The 23,254-nt window shown below is 39.2% G+C and overlaps 1 protein-coding gene across 1 annotated transcript in view; it reads right to left on the bottom strand.

The window, feature by feature from the left end:
* SLC7A1 (solute carrier family 7 member 1) overlaps positions 1-22,960 on the bottom strand; it is a 39,703-nt gene extending 16,743 nt beyond the window's left edge. The window contains exons 1-5 of the mRNA XM_027877695.1: positions 22,867-22,960; positions 12,979-13,362; positions 10,804-10,959; positions 8,705-8,876; positions 1,457-1,569 (exon numbers count right to left, since the gene is read on the bottom strand). Of these exons, the coding sequence (XP_027733496.1) occupies positions 1,457-1,569; positions 8,705-8,876; positions 10,804-10,959; positions 12,979-13,348 (811 nt within the window). The 5' untranslated portion in view covers positions 13,349-13,362; positions 22,867-22,960. The remainder of the gene's footprint in view (positions 1-1,456; positions 1,570-8,704; positions 8,877-10,803; positions 10,960-12,978; positions 13,363-22,866) is intronic.
* Between the last annotated feature and the right edge of the window lie 294 nt (positions 22,961-23,254).

Raw genomic sequence — 23,254 nt, 5'->3', positions numbered from 1 at the left:
AACTCCCAGGAAGTCTCCCATTCAAGAACTAACTAGACCCAATTCTGCCTTGCTTCTGAGATCAGATACATCCAGGGTAATATGGCCATTCTCAACCCTGAGTAAACAAGCTCAGATAAGGAAAATTAAGTAAGTGGCCAATGAGTCTTCCAACTTAAGTTTTCCTAAAACACTTTCTTTGTACATGTAACCCCATGCTCAAGAATCATTCTCCATTATCAACAAGATAAAAGCCAAATTTCAATTGAACCTTCCATTCAAGGCAGGTATTAATACTACCACCTTTCCCTAGTTCTCTTACCTTTCATAAATCCTACCAGAGGCAATTAGGTGGCACAGTGTATAGAGTGGTGGAAGTAAGGAAGTCAGGAAGACCCAAGTTCAAATTGGACCTCAGAAACTTTCTAGTTGTGAGACTCTGGGCACATCATTTAACATCTGCCTATTTCAGGTTCCATAACTGCAAAATGGGTATGATAATAATAGTGCCTACATCCTGGGGTTGTTGTGAGGATCAAATCATAGAATATTTGTAAAGGATAGTACCTGGCACGTAGTAGGTGCTTAGTAAAAGTTTATTTCCTTCCTTTCCTCCACAAAGGCCCAACTCCATGTTTTTCATGAAGTCTTTCTGATCATGTCCATCTCCCTTTTTGAACGACTATAGTACTTCCTGTCTATAATGCTGACCTGGCAGTTAAATGATCTCCAATTAGACTGTTAAGAGTAGGAACTGGTTCCCACATTTCTTTGAATTTCAAGCACCTACCTTTCATGGCCCCACAGTGCCTTTTATGAGGGTAGGTACTCAATGCTTGTTGATTTGAGAGCAGTCCAATTCAGGCTGTTGAACAGTCATTAATTGACCTTTCATGTTATTTGAAGTTTATTAATGATTCCATTTCTATTTAATAAGTCTTGTTATTTGAGAATGAAAATATTAAGACCTTTAGTACCAGTAATAAGATTCTTCCCCTTGGGATTTTGGGAACCCAAAGACAAATGGTGAGAAGAAATACAAAGTCTTGAATAGCATGATGTAGCTTCCACATCTGTAGTGAATAGGCAGCAATTTAGGACAGGAAAGGAAGAGTGTTATAAGAGGAAAGCTCTTTGTAATTGGTTATACTTCCACTGAATCATATCTAAGTGCATGATACTCATAGGTCCCAGGAGTCAGAATCAGACTGTATGACTGACTTTCAATATCACTGGTTCTGCTAATGATAAAAGGTTTCCTTTTGCCATCTAGACGAGGAATCAAGGAAAGAAATAAACAGCAAACTGCAACCCTACAATGTATTGAGGTGCATAGGAATGGTTTTAAGCATATTAAATGAGAGATGAATTATGATTCAGGTACAAAATTAGCTGAGGAAAGACGAGCCAAAAGGTCATAGTAACCACTGGTCCCCAAACCATCCCATGGCCACAATGTCCAAGCCCATCCATTTACCTGTGGTTGCAATGCAGTCAAATCCTACAAAAGCATAAAAGCAGGTGGCCGCCCCCGATAGGACACCCCCAAATCCAAAGGGCATAAAACCACCAGTACCAATGGAGCTGCCACTAGAGGGGAAAAAAAGACAAATATTACTTAAGTTTCAATCTACATGTTTCAACTAGTACAGAATAGTTATCAAGCTCACTGCCAAATTTAGGGGTTTCAGAACACTTAAATTGCAATATGTAACATTTCTAATGGGCTTTAAGTGTCAGAGGTGAGGCCTGAGTCCAAGTCTTCCTGATGCCATGTCCAGGATGCTATGCCATGCTGCCTTTCACTTGAGAGAGAAAGCAGGGGCTCTGTGACAAGATCACAAAAACATCAAAGAGGGAAGGCACCAACACTCACAGACGAAAACACATGCTTCATCCCTACAGCTCTTTCCCAACTATTCTTGGTAAGAGAAGCTTGCATCTCTTGCTCTGGAGCTGGCGGCATGTGCTGGCTCCTAGGAGCAGACCCATCCTCCTAACTGCAGCCAGACCCCCCCACATCTCCTTTAAGGACAGTCACAAAGTGTTTTCTGTCTAAGTAATAAGCCAAGTGAATCTTAAGTCTAGCCGTATGTATTTTGACTGGAATGACTTCTGCATTTAGAATGAGTGTCCAATTCATTCCAGAATTCATTTTCTTTTCTTCTATTGTCTCGTCTAGGGGAAGAGTCCAGCTTGCAAGAGATGGTCTTCTATAATCCCCTCCTGTTTTTATCTGACCTCTCTGGTTTGCCTGAGGCATAGTCAATAGCCAATAACTCTTCACCTGCTTTTGTTCCAAGCTGGCCCTGAGCTGGTCTTTGTGGAAGCCTTGGGGCTTCCACCCCACCATGAGGTCATTGGATGTGTTTTGCAGCTTTGGCTATCCAGAAGTAGACTAATTTTGCTCTGGGGTGGGGAGGAAGGGAAGATTTTTTTTTTTAACTTCACAATGATTCAAATAAACACCTACATCTGCTTCTATCCCATAGGCTCAAGTAGACACAGGTAGAGTGTCTTGTTGACCACCTTCCCCAAAGTCATCTTATCACCTTTTCAGTTGGTCACTAAGTCAATTAGCATTTATTAAAGCACTGGACTGAGTGCTGAGGATAAAAAGAAAGGCAAAAACTTGATCCTGGCCCTCTAGGGGTTCATATTCTAATGGGGGAGACAATATGTAAATAATTAGGTACATGCAGACTATGTACAATGTAAATAGAAGGTAATCTCAAACAGTCCCTGCCCTCAAGAGGATTGCTGATCTTTAAGGACACAGTTAACTACCATAGGGGCAGCTAGGTGATGCAGTGGGTAGAGCCCCTGGCCTGGAGTCAGAAAGACCCAAGTTCAAATCCAGCTTCAGACACTGACTAGCTGTGTGACCCTGAGCAAGTTATTTAACCCTGCCTCAGTTTCCTCATCTGTAAAATGAGCTAGAGAAGAAATGGCAAACCACTCCCACATCCTTGCAAAGAAAACTCCAAATGGAGTCATGAAGAGTCAGACGCAACTGAAACAACTGAACAACTAACTGCCAGAGACAAAGGGTCATTTAATCACATAACAACACTATGAACATATTTAAAGGCATGTCCACACAATTTCATGAACCTTGTTTTTCATAGGACTAATAAACTGGTTTAAAAAGATGACTCTGGATTAGGAGGCTTTCCCACTGGTATCTAAACTCCTTTGATTCCTTTTTGGATAGCCACATCCACAAAGGAATAACTTTTTAAAATAGCCTTTGAGGTATCAGAGTTTGGGGTCAAAGTTTATAAATTTGAGCATTTTCCTACAGTTCAATTCAAACATCTATGAATCACTGGTCATATGTAGTTTAACTTCAATAAAAGATAGGGTAAGAGAAAAAGCAAGATAGGGTGAAAACTGAGATGTGTCTATGTGTTGGGGGCAGAGGAAACCGCTTCATTAAAAGTTGACTTTGCCTACTATTAGGACTAAAATAAATAGATGATCCAATAATTGGATGATGGCAGTAGTCCATGTATGAAGTAAAATGGTGGTGGAGAATGAAAGACAGTGGGATGGATGCAAGAGATAATGACCAAAGCTGGCAATAGATTGAATTTGAGGGCTAAGGGAGAGTGAGTATCATGGGATGTTCAGAACCAGAGAATAAGTAAGCAAGACCACACAGCAGGGGGTAGCTCATTCCTCAGCCAACATATACACACCTCCTAAGACTAACAGCCAAGCCACAACTGCCTCAACACACCCTTGGTGTGCACAAAAGATTAAGGAATGTACACCCTGGAGCGCTGGATTCCATTACAAAATAACCTATGATAAAGACAAAGACAAGATGGCTAAACAATGAAAAAGAAATCAAAAATAGGATTTTGCCAGGGGTAACAGCTCAGGAGTGAGAGCATGGAAAGACAAAAGGAAGAGACGACTTACTTAGAAAGTCAAGAGGCACTTCTGCAAATAGATATCTCCTTATAGAAGGAGACCTTCAACCTTGTATATATACAGAAATGATGAGACTGTAGGAAAACCTGTTAACAAAGGCTCTCTGTGCTCCAATGTCCCCATAATTGCCAAGTCAGGCAGCGAACAGCAAGCAAAAGCTTCAAGGATGCTCTGCAAATCCCACCCTTTCTTTCTTCTACCAAGTGAGCCAAGGATAAAGGTGGTGATTTTGATTAGAATAAATCAAGATTGCTTTTGATGGGTTTGATTTGAATGCTCTCCAGGCATAAGAAACCAAGAAGGGTTCTGTGACTTTTGTCTTCAGTGAAAAGAAAAGAACAAGGGCACTAAGAACATTGAGGGAGAAGAGAAGAAAGGTTCCAGGACAACAGTGCTGGATGTTCCAAAATGGCTCCATCTTGGATGCAAGGTTCCTTAAGCTTTTGTGTCAGAAAACCCTTGTAGGTCTGGCAAAACTTCTCAGAATGTTTTTTAAATGCATAAAATAAAATACATAGGATTACAAAGGAAACCAGTTATATTGAAATAGCTATCAAAATATTTTTTTAAAAAACAAAGTTGAGAACTCCTGCTAGATAAACTGTAGTTTTGAGGAAGATCAAAGCATGGGAAAGGGACGGGCACAGGAAATTAGCACCAAGTCTGGAAGCTGGAGCAAAAGGAATTTCATTAAGGCCTCACTCTGGGTGGTCAGGTAGTTGAGTAGAACTAAAAGAAGGGGGGAAAGGAAGAAAGAGACCCAAGAATGTGTTTGATATGTAAGTCAGGAAAGGGCTTTGAGGGTCAATTAAGGTTCTAGGAAACACAGGTCCCTTCTCCTCCTGCCTCCATCACCAGCAGTTAACATAAACCAATGTTCATGCAGTCTCCTCCCACTCAACAATTCTGTGTCTTTAAGGAAATCACACTGTGACAGTAGGAGAAATCTAGCTCACTGTTGCATTTCCCCATCAGGAAGGGCTGTCATTATAAAGTGCTAAGACCAGCTCCACAAGTAACCCAAAAAGCCATCTTATCACTAGTCTCAACATCATGGGATCAGATGCCTATAAGAGTTCATAACCTGTGGTCTGTGTATTTAGTTTTTTGTTTTGTTTTGTTTTGTTTTAATTCCAGAAATCTCCTCAGTTTGGTTTAAGATAAAAGAAACCACATCAAGTTTGAAGAAAAAGTGCTGTCCTCAGGAAAGAGATACCTTGTTTTATTTTCCAGATGGGAATTTTCCTTGACTTCAAGAGGAGGGGTGCCATGGAACCCTTGGGGAGTCTAGTAAAGTCTATGGACCCCTTGTCAGAATCATGTTTTTAAATGCAAAAATAAAATACATAAAAAGGAAACCAGTTATAAGGAAATGATAATGCAATAGAGTTATCAAAAGATTTTTTTTTTAAAAATCAAGACCACAGAGGCAGCTAGGTGGCACAGTGGATAGAGCACTGGCCCTGGAGTCAGGAGGACTTGAGCTCAAATCCGGCCTCAGACACATAACACTCACTAGCTGTGTGACTCTAGACAAGTCACTTAACCCCACTACCTAGCAAAAAACAAACAAACAAACAAACAAAAAATTAAAAAAAAAAAATAAAAGTCAACACCACAGACTACAGGTTGAAAACTATGCTGAGTCTATGAAGGCAAGGGGTTAAAAAAAAAAAAAGCCATGCCCTGTAGAAGCTTATATTCAACATCAACTCTATTTCTATTTGGTGGGGCTTATTCATCTGTACTCTACTAAATATGTTCTCTGAAGGGGAAAGAGAAAAAAATAATATTAAGTAAAACTTGGTTTCTTTAACTACTAAGGGCTCTCCTAAGAATAGTCTGTTGTCCTCCTGCCTGCATCCAACAAGACCAGAAGCCACGTGAAAGATGAAGGAGTGAAGCTTGTTCCACCTCTGGTCCCCTGGCCGACACTGACCTATTTCCAAATCTCACTGAAATTGGTAGTACTATTGGTCCTTCCCTCTTTCATATTCAAAGAAGCAGGAGTGGCTTTGATACATAATTCAAAGGCTTGCTTATCTCACACTCTCCCCCTTTAATTGACAGTTGACCATGGGATCAATCAATCAATCAACAAGCATTTATTAAGCATTTGCTGTGTGCCAGGTTGAAGTGCTAAACTCTGTAGATACAAAAAAAAAGGCAAATATAGTCCCTGCCCTCAAGGAGCTCACATTTGAGAAAATGTAAGTAAATGGTACATGCAAGATAATACAGGGTACATGGAAGATAAACTTAGAAAAGCATTTAAAGTCAGTCTTGAAAAAAGACAGGGATTCTGAGAAGTGAAGGTGATAGGGAAAGCATGTGGGATACGGAACATTCACCGATTACCAAGAAGAGATAAGAAAGGATCTCTCTTCAATCCTTGACAAAGCTGAGGGACTAAGGGTGTGGAACATGGTATAGAGTGTCAGAATGTCTTTCTTTTATTGTTACAAAGGATAGCTAGCTGAAGGGGGAAGTGACCTATTCAGAAATGAATAGATGTAAAAAGAAATGGAGAAAAGTGGGTAGATTGCAAAATAGTGGGACAGATTGATAAAAGCATAGCAATGTTATCGTAGCAATTCCTTATTCCAAACAGCAAGACATAGCATTCTCTCATTGAGAGAGGGGGGAAAACGTCCCTGTATTCGGAATAACATCAATAAAACACAAAGTTCATTCCACACCCAACTCTGCTCTGAAGCTTCTGTAACACATTTGATTTGAACTAATACAAAATTGTCATACAATTTAGGGCTACACTGAATAGCTGGGGGTGGGGATCTACTATATGGCTAGAAAAAATATATGATACAGTGTTCATAAAATCTGAAACTATGATACACTAGACCTATCTTTAATAAAGTAGCTTTATCTGAGCACCTGGCAGAAATACAGGCAGAGGGCAATAAGAACATTTGGATATCACAGAAATTCCAAAGTTTGAAAAATGCTTCCCTTGTCCAATTAGCCAGTCTAAAATTGATCAATGCTGGAACAGGGAGTAGAGGAATGGTTAATGAAAACGAAACTGTTAGTTGGAATGTATTTTCCTGGGCTGATGAGGGGTGGACAAGGCTGTGCTGAATGACAAAAAGATTCACAATCTAAACATTGATAAAGACAAAGGTGATGCCATGCAAACAGACAGATCCCAAGCTAGCTCCAGGCATTTACAGCTTTAGCACCTAAAGACAGAGGGAACAGATAAAGAGCAAGTATCCTCCCAAAGAGTAGCTAGGTGGCACAGTGGATAGAGCGTCAGGATTGGAGTCAAGAAGAGAAGACCTGAGTTCAAATATGACCTCGGACACTTAAATAGCTGAGTGACCCTGAGCAACTCATTTCACCCAGTTTGCCTCAGTTTTCTCATCTATAAAATGAGCTGGAGAAGGAAAGGGCAAACCACTCCAGTATCTTTGCCAAGAAAACTGCAAATGGGGTCATGAAGAGTCAGACAGGACTGAAAACGACTAAACAACAACGAAAATCTACCAACAAGTACAGAAGTCAATCAGTATAGGTAATGGTGATCAGGACAGAGGCTTTGCATTTCACTATGCCCTGTGGATACCAAGTGGAAATATTTACTACAACCTTTTTCAACCTTACTCCATTACTTCAACGCACACTTTTGATTGGCTTGCCTCCATCCTCTATTACTATATAGGAAAATGAAGGGCTACCAATATATTGGTCATGAATATTACCAAGGAATGAATGCCCCTTTTTCTGTAGCAGAAGTAGATCTCAGAAAGATATTATTTGAAATATGAACCATGTTAATCATGTATTACTCTTAGTAGCATCTCATTTTTACTAAGGACAGTTATTCCTTTAATTTTAATTAGGTGCTCATACAAATAAGCCCCCAGTCACATAATCAGACACTTACCTATTCATTCAACAAATAATTAAGAATCTAAAAAGAATATGAAAAATTAATAACTTTCTTTAAAAGAAAAAAAAGAATCTATTATGTGCTCTATAACCTTTATCAGATTGCTTACTATCTCAGGAAGGGGGAGGAGACGGAAAGATAGATAGAATTTGGAACTCATAAATTAAAAAAAAAAAGAATGCTAAAATTGTTTTAACATGTAATTGGGGGGGAAATAATTTTTAAAAAAGACATCAGCACACATACACACACACAGAATCTATTATATGCAAAGCACTGTCCCAGGTACTAGGTGTATAATTTGCTTTGGAAAAAGCTGGATATAAAAATGACAGTTCATGTCTCAAGAAAGCCCTCCCTCCCTTTCTGTCCCTGCACATTGCCCATCCCTACTGTCTTTACATTGTTAAACTTAAACTGGAGGGCATCTATAATGAAGCAGGGTACTACCATGCTATCAAATAGAAAAATGTGCCTGAAATAAAAAACTGAAGTTAAGACTGAAATAATTGTGGTGGAGATTTAAAAGGGAGCAGAGGTCATTTGGTGAACCTGCACAATATTAAAATTTAAAGGAGAATTAACTCTCCAAATACCACTGTGTGAATTTACAAAGTTATACCCAGTTTTAATGAATAATATACCCAAAATACATTCCAAACATTATGAAAAATACCTTTGGACTACTTCATTATGGTAAAGAATATTGCTAAGACTCATTAAAATTAGATTAAAAAAAGAACGTGTTTCATGATGTGTGATACCATGAACAGTGTGTTGTTAAATACATTAAAATGAGTATAAATTTGACTTAAATCTGAAAAATGAGCTGTCTGTCCATGTGCACACACATCCCAAAACTTGACCACTTACTTTTTCAAACACATACTGTCATTAGCATTCATATTTTCTTTGGTAAGCTGCCAGTTTTTCACGGATCCCTTCACAAAGCCTGATACCATCACAAAGCCCAGGACGAGAACATTGATACAAGTGAAAACTTTGTTAACCATGGCTGATTCTTTCACGCCGAAAGTTAAAAGCGCTGGGGAAAAACGCACAAATAAAGTATGATATTTAAAAGATAAAATTTGCACCAAGCAAGCAATACTTTACTTTATAAGTCCCCTAAGAATAGGCATTGTTCCGCTCTTTGTACTGGGGCCTCCCTAACATTGTGCCTGGCATGCAGTATGCGCTTAAAATGCTCGTACGTTGGTTTTATAGTTTCCTAGTTTAAAAAAAAAAAAAACCTAAACAAAACTTTCCTTTTCTCACTTGATTGTCACAACAAGTCTCTAAGTCAATTCACAGATTCAGAGCTTGAAGGGACCTAGGGTCCTTACAAATAAACTCAAGCCAGAGAGAGTTTAAGTGACTTGCTCAAGACCATCCAGCTGGCAAATGAATGGACTGGGATTTGAAACCAGATCCCCTAAATCCAATATTCTGTCCACTATTTCACATTGCCTCTTCTGATTATCCTCCTTTTTATGGAGGAAGAAACAGATTTAGAGTTGGCAAGGGTCTATGATCATATTGGAACTAGAACCTAGGTCTTCTAATGACATATATACTAACAATAACCATGTAAGCCAGACTGTAGGAGGGTAACTAGATGTCCTGTACCTAACCCTACCCTACCGAATTTTGAAGTTTCTCCTGATGTTTTTTAGTTTTTCAAAATTTAGCCACCTCTATTTAGTTTATTTGATTTAAATATGCAAAGTAGGGCATGGAATATACCCCATGGGGGGGGGAAGAAAAACATTAGGTATAATATGATAACTATTTTTATTATTATCATGACCATTACTATAGTTAGCATTTATATAGATCCTTACTATGTGCCAGGCATTATGCTAAGTACTTTACAAATAGCTCGTGTTTATCCTCACAACAACCCTAAAAGGTGGGTTGAAGAAAACAACTCTTATTCTCCTACACAACAGCCTCTTCAAAGTTGCTTCCCTCTTAAGTTTACAAGGTTAAAAATGAAAATCTCCCAAGCTCCAACTTTCCGAGATTTGGGGCTGATCTATTAGCTAAGCCACTGAAAGCAGCCCGTGGTATAAGACTTCAATTCTTTGACATGCAGAATAAGTAGTAGTTGACTTCTAAAACTCACCTAACTTTTGTGAACCTTAAATGAGACCTGACTTGCCTTCTGAGTTAACATTTAGATCACGTAAATCAATTTGTCAATCTCTCCTTTTCTCAGGTAAACTATACAGAGGAAAATCTCCCATGCTGGTATTAAAGATGTCTGAAGATTTTATGTTCCAGACAAGCTGTGTTTTCCAGAAATATTTTTATAATTCTGTGACCAAGACTAATATTTAGCACATTTCCTCTTTTTAAAGATCTGTTTTGATAGTTGTTGGGTACAAAACAAACAAATATTTCCATTAAATACACAGGCACACTTGAGAAAGTTCCACAGTCCTCCTGTGTTGCTCTACATTTTGCTGACTGGCAACCTCTATCAACTGGCAAGATCATGAGGCCTGACCACTTTACTTACCAGGCAGGCTTCTGCTAAATAACTTATATCCCATTTCTGTCACCTAAACAAAAATGTTTGCTGAAGAAATCTTACTCCACAAATCGAGAGTTTAATCAAACACTCAGATTCTCATCTAACTTGAGGGATTGTAAAGAGGAGACCCAGGCTTTAATCTGGATGCTGACCCTGAACCAGCTAGGTGACCTAAGGCAAGTCACTCAACCTCTCAAGGCCTCTGCTCACCAGTAAAATTAGGGATTTAGACCAGAAAAAGGCATACACAGATCAGCTCTACAGCTATTAAATAAGCCAGTCCATGTTTACAATTAACAAAAAAAGTTAATGAATCAGAAGCCCAGCCCAAAATAAATGAAGATTGTTGCTTCTTGCTGCCAAATAATGAAAATACTAGAGGTGTCTGTTACATGAATAGCTACCCAAGATGATTTTTAATGTACTCATTTACCTGTTAGAATCAGAATGATAATTACAGAAAATATGTCTGGGTATTCAGCTAGTCCTGGAGTATCCAGAGACATATGCGTTCGGGAGAAATCTCCAATAAGTTTGCCTATCAGTTCATCAAATGTTGCACTCCATGCTCTTGCGACACTTGAGGTACCTGTCAGGAGACATAATCACCAAGGAAAGTTCATAGAAAATAATGCACTTAAACATTCATCTCTGAGCACAGTGCAGGAAATGCAGCTGATGCTATGAAATATACCCATTGACACGGCAGGCAGGGGCCAGCCAACAGAACACTGACAGGGAAGAACAGAGATTCCCGCTAATGTTTCTAGGCAATTGTGTGCCCTTGTAACAGCTAGGAACAGCCTCCATTTTCTGGATCTGCCCACCCAGGATGCCAACTTCACAAATCTCATTTGTGGGAAGTATCCATTATGTCAATACTGATTGCAGAAAAAAAGAAGAGGGCAAGGTCATCCACCCTTCCTAGGGAGACTGGCCCATCACACTCAGCACTCCAGAACAATACTCTGGGCTTTAACTCATGGCTTCCTTCAGCAAAAGGTCAACAACCATCTAAGATGCTGCTCACCCCACAGAACCTATAAGAGATTCATGTATGTTCCACCCAACTCAGGTCTCAAATGGTAAGCTTGGAATGTGCTGATGGAGACAGCTACCCAGAGAGCCTTCTTATACCATTTCACAATAATGACAGGCACATAAATGGAGGTAGCATCATGCCAAATAAATGTGGAAGTTTTCTTTCATTCCCCCATACCCACCAATAAATTCTTTATTGTGGTTTTTCAAAAAGAAGATTCTTTAAATTAAAATATTTATTCAGAGTCCCCTTCATTTTCAAAATAGCTCTGATGATAACCATAATATGAATTAATAGAAGTTTGCAACTGAGAAACATCCCTCAGTTGTTTAATGTTATAAAAATTATTTTAACTACAGATTTCATTATACTTTGGACCCATAAAGAACTTATTATAAATAATATCTTTCAAAGTTATAACCCAACTAAATAATATTCCCCACATACACACAAAGAGATCTCACTCCAGTTTTCAGTCTATCATTTCAACTTTCAAAATTATAATATTGAACTGAAGGTTTTATAATACTGGATTATGAGGCAACAATGGCGTAGCTGGTAGAAATCTAGCCTCAGGCCCTGGAAGACACACACACACACACACACACACACACACACACACACACACACCCCTATACAGGCAAGTCATTTAACTTTCTCAGTGCTCTGTGAGACTAGGCTGTGAAGAAGATGCTGACCTGCATTGGTGAATAGAATTTCCTTACCTGGGAATAACCTATATCAATGAAATCCCAAGTCCTTTCCTGAACATGTTACATTTTGCTGTTTTTAGTAGCTAAGGCTGAGGGTTTTTCATGTTGGTCAAGAAAGCGCAATAAATATTTTTCTTAACTCTCCCCACTCAAAAACCCCTCTGGAAATATAATAGTCCATTTCATGTAATCATGTTTATAAACTCTCACATGCTTTGGCCTGCTAAATCTATTTATTTATGGCAAGAAACTTTTAATGTTTAACTTTTTAAAAATATCCTCTGTTACTTGTTTTCATTTTAAACTTAGAAGAATAAAGTGTGTTTTGGCTATCAACAGAGACTGCAGGCGCTGAAATGACGTAGAAAGACTCATCCCACTGACCTCTGCACCAGCTGGGCCTTTGTTAAAGCAGCAGCCCCCTCACCCACAGACTGAGAGGAGGGGCTGAATTCTGTGGCTAAACCCTGCCCTCCTTTGCCCTACCATTGGTAGGCCAAACAAAATGCACTATCTCGAGACAAGATGAATTCATAAACTATCTGTGACCCACCCAGCCCTACCTATCATATTTTAATTTTAACAGGATCAGAAAGTAAACAGAAAAGTTCAATTTTAGAAGAATCAAACTCTCATTAGCAGAGCTTAGTTACCCAGTAAAGTTTTCCTAGATTGTGATGCATATGGGAATGTGGTTCCCATCTTCTCCAAGTCTAAAATTCCAATAGTCAAAATTAAAGACAGGGTAGGCTCCAACCCAAGAGTAGAAAGGGTGGGATTGTAGTAAAGTGGAGGAAGAAACAGGGCTCTAGCTTATAAGCACAAAACTGAAGACAACACTCAAACTACTTACCAATGATATAGGAGAGAATTAAGTTCCAGCCGGTGATGAAAGCCCAGAGCTCACCCACAGTGACGTAGCTGTAGAGGTAAGCGGAACCAGTCTTTGGAACTCTAGCACCAAACTCTCCGTAACACAGTCCTGCCAACACGGAGGCCAATGCAGCAATTAGGAAAGAGATAACGATGGCAGGGCCAGCATTCTTCCGGGCGACGGCTCCAGCCAATACATAGACACCTGCTCCGAGTGTACTGCCTACACCAAGAGCTACCAAATCAAAAGTATTCAAGCAGCGGGACAGTCGACTCTGCTCTCGGCTCCAGTTCACAACTTTTCGCCGCAGCAGCTGCTGTCCAAAATTGAGGAATACTTTGCACCCCATGGTGCTGTTGAAATCTGGTCAAAAAAGAGAAAGGGATACCATTATCATCGATGTTTTGTCCATGTGATGATTATACCATGACTAATAATAATGAGAGTCAGCATTTGGCACAATGGTCCCAGAGCCAGTCTGGGCAACAGGAAGATCTTTATTCAAATCCCACCTTTAACATTCTGGCTGTATGATTCAGGCCAAGCTATGCCACCTATAAGCTCTCAGCTCTCTAAGGCAGCTGTCCAGATCTATACTATGGCTTCTGAGGTCTCTTCCAACTCTGGATCTACCATCCCATGATAAGGGGCAGAGCAGGTACCAATCCACATTGGTAAAGAAGTTTCCTCACTATAAACTCTCTACACTGATGAAATCAAGGGCAGCTAGATGGTGTAGTAGATAGAGAGCCAGGCCTGGAGTCAGGAAGATTTATCTTCCTGAGTTCAGATCTGGCCCAGACACTTACTAGCTTGATGACCCTGGGCAAGTCACTTAACTCTGTTTGCCTCCCCAATAACTCACCTAAACTCATTCCTCAATGATTAACATATTTCTACCCCATCCTCCCCACCCCATCCCAGTGTTTCTGAACGTCATTGTTCAAATCCAGTTCTCTATCCCCCGCCCCCGACAGATCCCTTATTTACATCACCCTCCACTCAATTCCCTAGACTATCCCACTTTGAAGCTACCCACTCTCTTCCACTGTACCTTCTCAAATGCCTGCTATACTACAGGTAACAAAATTGCTTTTCTTTTTTCACACCCTCCATCATCTTGCACTCATTGATAACTGGCTCCCTCTTGATGATACATCTGATTGCACATTTATTCATACCTATCCCCTACAGCTGGGGGAGTTGAAAAGCTCTTCGCTCCCCATTGCTACTTCCAGGTTCCCCCTCTACAAAACTGAAGGGGGCCTTAACAGGAAGCAGAAAGACTGTCCCAATGGAATGTGTTTTGAGGGTAGCTACTGCTTTGGGGGGGTTTGGGGGGCAGAGAAGAGGGTATCTAGAAATGTTTGCTGAATTGAATCTGATGTGTCTGACAGGTAAATATAAAATACAAATTTCAGGTATCAATCACACTTTCTCTTTGATCCAATAAGATTATATGTGTGTGTGTGTGTGTATGTAAAGCTCTTTATAGACCTTAAAACACTATATAAATGATAGTTATTACTACTATCTTGCACAACTACGAAAATGTATAAAATGGGAGGGCCTTAAATTGCTTTTTCCATTGCTGAACAGAGGGCGTGTGTATAGATAATACAAACTAAACACACACAAAAGAATCTTTCAAAGATAATGGGAAGAAAAGCATTCTTTGGAAAGTCAGCTGTGACCACACAGATGCAGTCCATTTCTTTTTAATAGGTATACAATATCCCTTTCAATTCTGGAACCATCCTTAAAAGTGCGTATCAGAAAAATATAGTTGGACATAAGAACTCTGGGATAGTCTTGGACTAGGAAGTTGGCCAATCTGGATTCTACTCCTGCCTCTGCCACTTACCATCTTGAGCAAGTCAAAATCTTGGGCAAGGCAGGTATTTCTCTTCTCTGAGCCTCAGTTTCCTCCTATGTAAAATGGAAATAATTGTCCTGGCTACCAGACAGATCAAATAAGATGTAAAGGTACCTTGTAAAGTATGATATAAACACAAGGCTTTATTATTAGAACATTATCCTGGGGGCAGGCAGATAAATTAACCTTGAGTTTATATTGCATTGCTATTTTTATAACACATGTACCTTTAGAAAGGTAATTATAATAATGGAAAGAGGGTTGAACTTGGCATCAGGAGAACTGGCTGGATTTGAAGCCTAACTGATTTCATACCACTTTACATCTCAGTTCCTTCATCTGTTAAATGGTATCTGTGCTGTCTGCCTCACGGAAATATTATGAGGAAAGTGTTTTGTGAAATATAAAGCACCCATATAATTAGAAGGAAATATACCTCCCTCCCTCCCTCCTTTGAAGAGACGGTTGCAAAACACTGTATAGACTTCAGGCCTGCTTGGTAGGTTGGCCAGTTCAGCCAAACTGCTTCTGTCTCTTTTTTTATTCTTTGTTACAGTGAATGTTGGAGGAAGGGAAGGGGGGATAGATGTGGAAATGATGGCGATGTTAAAAACAAGATAACCAAAACATTTTTTCAATATTCAAAGCACCACGTAAAGGTAAGTTATTTTTAGCTGATCTCATCTCTAACCCATCAATCTCTACCCATCTGATCTGTACTTATGAGGCTGTTAGGTGACACAATAGATAGAGCACTGTCTCTGGAGTCAGGAGGGACTGAATTCAAATCCAGTCTCAGATATTTTATTAGCTATGTGACCCTGGGCAAGTCACTTAACTTCAATTGCCTCCCCCCTCCCAAAAAAAACCCCAGAAAATGAACTGTATTTTTATATAAGTATATATACACACTATAGTATATGTTGCTATGTAATTTTACATATTACATAATATTACAACATATCACAGCAAAATTATGATAAATTCCAGCCAGGATGTTCATCATTGGGTAAAAGCTAAGAGCTAAATATTTATTTCTACCTTTCATGCTAGAGAAAAATAAACTAGAAACAAATTATCTTCCTCCCAGGATGATTTTTTGAAGAAAAATACTACAATCATGGAATGACAGTTTGTCTCACTTAAAATTTCAGCTCTTTCCATACTTTACACACACACACACACACACACACACACACACACACACACACCCCACACACACACACCCATTCATGCTCAGGCTCCAAAGCAGTTGGATTCCAAAACAATAAATATGATGAAAGTACTTCCCTGTTTTCACAATGACCTAATTGTTCTACTTTCTATGTCAGGTATATGGGAAGATTTCCTCCTCCCGTGCTTTCAGATAGAAAGCTGCCGAAATATTTTGAAAGCATTGTCTAAATAATTAAGTTACCCTTTCTTTACTGGAACAAATTTGTACAATAGTAGACTTCTTATTTCTTCCAACTTCAAACCCAGATTTTTTCTATAATCAATTATCAATGGGAGACAACAGGGTTCAGGAGAAAGATAATACAATTTGGATAGATGACCTGGGTTCAAATCCTAGGTCAACCATTTAATATTTGTGACCGTGGGCAAATCACTTCAGCCCCTGAGTTCAAATGAGAAGGTCAAATTCAATGACCTCTAGGATCCAGTATAGCTCTAAGCCTATGATCTTATATAAAGTACAAGCCTACCTCTTACCCTGAATCTAGAAAAAAATTATTATAACACTTCTGACTATGAGATGATGTCAACAATGCAATTTCATTCTCAACTCCTTTCTTGTTTTTCTTTCTAGAAAAACCCTCTTTAAAGCTGCCAGTTTCTCTAAAATTAAAGAGTGAATGCATGCTTGCCTGAAGAGAACATCCTAAATCTATCTTCTCCATAAACTTCTAATTCAGAATTAACCTAAGTGCCACTGCAAAGCTGGAAAACAAATGAAAGAAAAAATAAAGTGACCTCATGGTCGGGATTTCAAAGACAAAGCCTATCTCATTTGTCCAATTTTAAAGGCTCCCTACAAAGATGGTGGTGAAAATAGGGTTGAAATGATGAAAAGCATTCCACCTTTTAATAACATCAAATACTATGCATTTTTTATTGGCAAGCTCTTTCTTCTTTCCTCACTGTCATAAACAGGATACCACCCTTTAATGGCTTATCAGAGAGAAAAGCTGTTATTAGTTTATAAATGCCTCTTTAAAAAAAAAAAAGGTGTAGAACACAAAGCTTTCCTTTATAGAGTTGGTTTTAATGAGACAAAGCTTCTAAGTAACGCGGCTTAGGAATGTGCCAGGTAGCTGATTGGCCTTTCACCCTTTACCTGGTGGATGCTGATGACAATCAAGCTTCTCCATTATCCAATTTGTAATCATTCCAGCAGAAGCCAGAATAATCTTCAAAATATCTGCAAATGATGTTCAAACTTACCTTTCCTCTAGTACTAAATTCTATCATTCTATAATGCTATAAGCTAACCATTTCTCCTCCAACTAGAATGTTATTCCTTCCAATTAGACTCAAAACCTGTCTTGTACTTCTTTATATGCTCTTGTTCAGTCTTTTCAGTTGTGTTTGACTCTTCGGAACCTCATTTGGGGTTTTCCTGGCAGTGATACGAGTCGTTTGCCATTTCCTTCTCCAGTTTATTTTACAGATGAGGAAACTGAGGCAAACAGAGTTAAGTGACTTGGGGCCACACAGCTAGTAAGTGTCTGAGGCCAAATTTGAATTCAGCTCTTCCTGACTCCAAGCCCAATGCTCCTTCCACTGTACTACCTAGCTGCCCTTTGCATACTCTATAAATGTTTAAAAAACAAAACAGTCCATCAGTGCAGTAGGCATAAAAACAGACACTATGAACCAAAGGGGGGAGAGGGAGGGACTTTTGAACAACTCTCTGAAAAAGGTCTTATATCTAAGATATATAGGAAAATAACAGATATATAAGAACAAGATCCATTCTTCAATGGATACGTGGTCAAAGGATATGAAAACAGTTCAAGGGAAAATTGCAAAATACGAAAGATTGCGACAATTTCCTAATTTAAAAAACTACACAACAAAAGAATTGAATTACTCTCATACCCAGCAAACTGACAAAAATGGAAATAGCAGATGTAAGAAATGCTGAAGAAACACTGTTGGTGGGGCTGTGAATTGGTTCCAAACCTTCTAGAAAGAAACTTGGAATTATTTGAAATTTGAATTTATACAAAGAAAATGACCATATAACCCAAAAAATTCCATTGCTAGCCATATACCCTAAGGAGATCAAAGACAGAAAGATCTCACATACACCAACATCTAACAAAAGTATGAAAACAAAGTGAATGCTCCTCCATCAGACAACAACTAAATAAACTGTGATATAAAATTAAACTGAATATTCCTGTTAAGAAATTGTGAAGATGAAATCAGAGGAGCTTGGGAAAGTGATACAACGAAGAAAGCAGATTGAGGAAAACAATGTATACACTGACTACAACAATGTAAATAAGGGACAAAGAAATGAAACAATGCTTTGTGATTATTGTGGGTGAGCTTGAGGCCAAAGAAGAGATGAGAAAATGTACCCACCTACCTTCTTTCCAGAGGCTGGGCACTATGGGTGTTTCCAGGCTCTTCTCTCTCGAATATGGAACACTGAATGTATTGTTTCCCGTATCCTCTTTCTCCCTTCCTTCCTTCTTTTTTCTCTTTCTTTCTTCCTATAGGTGTGGAACACTGCATATGCTTTTTCCAGGCTCCAATTCCTTCCTTCCTCCCTTTTTTCCTTCCTTCTTTCTTTTTTCTCTTTCTTTCTATGGGTGCATTACTGTTACCAGGCTCCACTTCCTTCCTTCCTTCCTTCCTTCCTTCCCAAGTGTCATGTCATAGAGCCTAAGCTGGTTTCTCAGGCTGCACAGGCAATGGCTCACCAGTTGCTCTGGGTGAACCTTTCACAAGCCCGGCACATAGTGGGAAGCACTTGATCAGTAATGATTGTGGGGGGATCCAAATAATTCAACAAAATGGCCTTTTCCTTAACAACTTTAGAAAGTACTTAAGTACTTTCTACTTTTTTAAGTACTTTCAGTACTTAAGTACTGAAATTGTTTTGTTCTTTTCTTCTTCCCCCCTCCCCAATTATTTTTGTCATTTGCCTCTTGCTCAAAACAGCAAAACAGACAAAAAGATTCTAGCTAGCTGAAGATTCATTCCCCAGGTCACCCCAACGATAAAATCTGGTATCTATCAATTCATCGAGGCATCTGCTGAGCTGAGCTTCAATTAAACATAGCTGTGCTGTGTCCTGCCACCAAAAACACTTTTTAGCTTTGCCTGCCTGTCTGGGCCTAGCTCACATGGTCTAGACTCCACTCACAAAAATGAGAAAGCCTCTCTTCCACGAGCACCAATCCCTAAATAAACCCTAAACACACTTCCCATTTATGTTTTTGTTGTTCTTGTATCTGACTCTTCATGACTCCATTTTGGGTGTGTGTGTGTGTGGTTTGTTTGTTGTTGTTTTTTTTGGTGAGACAACTGGGGTTAAGTGACTTGCCCAAGGTCCCACAGCTTGTGAGTACCATGTGTCTGAGGCCAAATTTGAACTTGGGTCCTCCTGATTCCAGGGCCAGTGCTCTATCCACTGTGTCACCTAGCTGCCCCATTTTGGTTCTAACTGTTGTTTAACTCTCCAAGTCCATGTCTTTTGAACAAGTTTAACTTATAAGGCATACTACACCAAGGAAACTCACAGCACCATGTTTTAACAGGGTCCTAAAAGACCCTAAAAACAGGGTCTTGATTCAAAATCCTCGAGTCCAACTCAGTAAAGGCAATCAGCAAATAGGGCAAGATCAAAGATGAAATGTCTAATTTCCTTTCAAATACAATTTAATTAGATGTAACATCTGGACAGGGAGATGATCTAAAAGCAATGCTTTCACAACTTAAGCTCTCTATTGAATGTGAAGTTTTCATCTGGACAGCCTAAAACATTACAAATCTGTTGCTTCTCAGTTTTCACAGAATCTCAAAATTGGAAGAGATCTCAGAAGTCATCTATTCCAAACCATATCTGAACAGGAATCTACTCTTTAACAGACAGTGTGTCTTTGAAGACCTCAAGTGATATGCAACCCGTTTCCTAGTGAATGTTTTTTACACTCAACACTTTATTTTTTTAGAATTACAACTTCAGTACTCAAGATGAACAACCAGATGGAAAAAGAAATGATCATTCAAAACTCATGTGAAATTTTTTTTATAACATTTACCAACACTTGATATTAATTAATTCATTGAGCAACTCCCAACTTAAAAGCATCTAACTTGGTGGTTCCCAAAGTCCCTGGCTTTCCCTGCCTCCCTGAAAATTCTTGGGAGTTTTTAAAGAATTAAGCAAAAGTGGGAAGACGTTTTAAAAATCAAAAGCAGCTTGGCAGGGCAGCTAGATGGCGCAGTGGATAGAGCTCCAACCTTGGAGTTAGGAGAACCTGAGTTCAAATCCAGCCTCAGACACTTAACATTTTCTAGCTGTGTGACTCCGGGCAAGTCACTTAACCGCATTTGCCTCACCAAACAGCAAGGAAAAAATAAAAGCTGGAACACAGGGAAAAGGCTGAGGTTCACACTCCCAAAGCAGGGTAGCCCCAAAATGGCTGCAACTCCCATCCCCTTAAATGTCTTTCCCAGCTTCCTCATTTGGTTTTACTGTAGTCCAACATTCTATTAATTAGACTATAATTGTGCTTGTAAAGGCCTCCAAAAAAAACTAAATCCATTGTTAGTCAAACAGTACAAAAACCTCCCTGTGATCCATTTCAGTAAGGAAATGACAGTTTTGTTTGGGGGGTGAGGTGTGGTCCAGAGCTGGAGAACTATAGGTAATTTTTAAATGTTGAACATTTGGGAGTTAAGACAAGCCTAGGGGACTTAATGAGAGGATTAAGATAAAGCACCAGTACTGGGGGCTTGGAGATGGGTCTGGAGTCATGGGCAGTAGAAGCCTACCCCCCCAAAAAGCCTAAATCCAGCCCTTTGGCCTAGAATTCTAGAACCCAAAATTCAGTCTGTCTTATTGAGGCTATTTATTTTGCAGTCTATGATAATAATAATAGTACTTGACATTTATAAATTGCTCATAAGGTTGCAAAACACTTCTTATGTGGTATTTCATTTAGGCAGATAACTACCTTTTTATAATATTGCCCCTAGTGGAAAATGTGTTGGCTAATCCAAAGAAATGAATTACAAACCTAGTCTTTGAACACCATTCATTCGCACACTGAGAACTGCCTTTTTTTTTTAATTGATGGCCTACTATGTGTGAGATACTATGCTACATTTGAGGGCTAGGGGTATACAAGAACAAGGCAAGGAGGTACAAATAAAATGACAGGACACATTCTTTGTTCTTACAATATACTCTTTGCTCTTACAATCTGGTTGGGGAGATAAGGCACAGAGAAAAATAACTCCAGACCATATGGGTGGTATATGCAATACAAAGGAAGGAGGATTCACTTCCTACTGGGATAATCAAGGAAAGCTTCACAGAGGTGACAGGCCTTGGAGTCTTCCCGAAGGAGTAGAACTAGGGGGTAGACTGTAAAAGGCACTGGTTTTGCTAGACAAGTGAGACATAAGAGCAGAGTAAGGCGCTTTCCCCCGCCCCCATCCTATGCTGTCTATATCCTTTCATAAATTCACCACAGGGTATCTATGAACCCCAAATGCTAGGGGTCTGCCTTTGACTACCTTTCACATTGCAAGAAGCCAGGGGAACACATAAGATGTATACATCACTATCCCTTGCTCTTGTCAGGTGACCAGTCTCTCTTCTTTAGAGATCACCTATTTCTTTAATAGCATCCTTTATTCTTTATTTTCCACATTCTTTGTTTATCATGCTTTGAGGCCTTCTCAGGCCTGCCATACTCTTCTCAACTGCCTTTTTGGGTGATTCTCCTCTTCAAGTCTTAGGTGACCAAAGTGTCTCAAAGTGACTCAAAAGCCTTCAGAAGAAAACACCATGGACCTCTGTTTCAGGGAGAAGCTTAGTATTCAGGGTTCTGAGTATGTGGAAAAGCAGAGGGCCAGAAATCCCTAAAGCTGTGCCCTGTGAATAGAAGCTCAATGGGCCTTGTTTTGAGCAAAATGTTTTTAATCCAACAGTCTGCTTAAGAAAATACTGTTACATGGCACATTTTCCTATGGTTTTTTTCCTGTCTATGTTATTCTATCAATTAGCCTTGAGATATACGTAACACACACCCAGAGTTACCATGGAAATTATCTATGTGGCTTATGTCATACAGATTAGACTCAAAATACCAGTCATAAATAATCCTGAAACTTTATCCTCATAAGCAGGAAATAACACATTTTAGGGCATACTCTCTCCTATTTTTAGAATCATCTTTTGTAGGTATCTCCAAAAGTTAGAAATTTATCCAAATGTTAAAACATTTAAATTTAATACCACTGACTTTCTTAGCTTAAGCTTGAAAATGATATAGTCACCCAATGGGACACACTCAACAAACAGAACTACCCCTCATCTGCCTTCTTCATCAGAGCTTTATATGAAGTAGAAAGAGCACTGGTTAAGGAAGGAGTTAGCAGATTAAATAACAATAAGAGCTAGCATTAATTTACACAGTGCTTTGAAGTGTACAAGGAATTTAATTTTGGGTGGTAAGTGCTATTATTACCTCTATTTTACAGATAAGAAAATGGAGATAGACAGAGGTTAAGTGACTTGCTGTGTGTCACATAGTTAAGCATCTAGGTAGGATTTGAACTCAGGTCTTCCTGACTTCAAGTCCAACATACTATCCACCGTCCCACCTAGCTGCCTAAGTCTATTCTAGATCTAGGATAGAATCCTTATTAATCAATTACTCTGTGATCATGAGAAAGTGACAGATTTTTCAAAGCGCCCATTTCCTCATCTGTATAATCAGTAGAACAATATTATTACCTACCTCACAGGGTATCTGTGAAGAAGTTCTCTAATAATGGTCATTCAACAAACATAAAACCTTTCTTTCTGCTTCTCTAGGGTCATCTGTGCTATCTTTCTCCTAGAAAAAAAATAGATTATGCATAAGAGCAAGATTGTATTTGCCTGAATTCCTGAAATTCCTCTGAGGAATCTGAAGAGCATGGTCGATTAAATCAGCATCTGATCACTGAATGGCTGATCACAGGAAAGAACAGACCAACATCTCCTAGGTATAATAAGACAAGAATTCCAAAGGCACAAAAAGGCAGCTTTGTACAAATTTTTGAGCAAATTTAACTGTGACATGGAATGCCGTTGGGTGGCAGCAGACTGAGAGGGCTAGTTTTAACAAGAGGCGATTTTTTAAA

Source organism: Vombatus ursinus, unplaced genomic scaffold (assembly GCF_900497805.2).
Source record: "Vombatus ursinus unplaced genomic scaffold, bare-nosed wombat genome assembly UNPS02014813.1, whole genome shotgun sequence".
Lineage (NCBI taxonomy): Eukaryota > Metazoa > Chordata > Mammalia > Diprotodontia > Vombatidae > Vombatus > Vombatus ursinus.
Note: the sequence above shows the minus strand (reverse complement) of the source record. Positions and strands in the feature narration are given on the sequence as shown.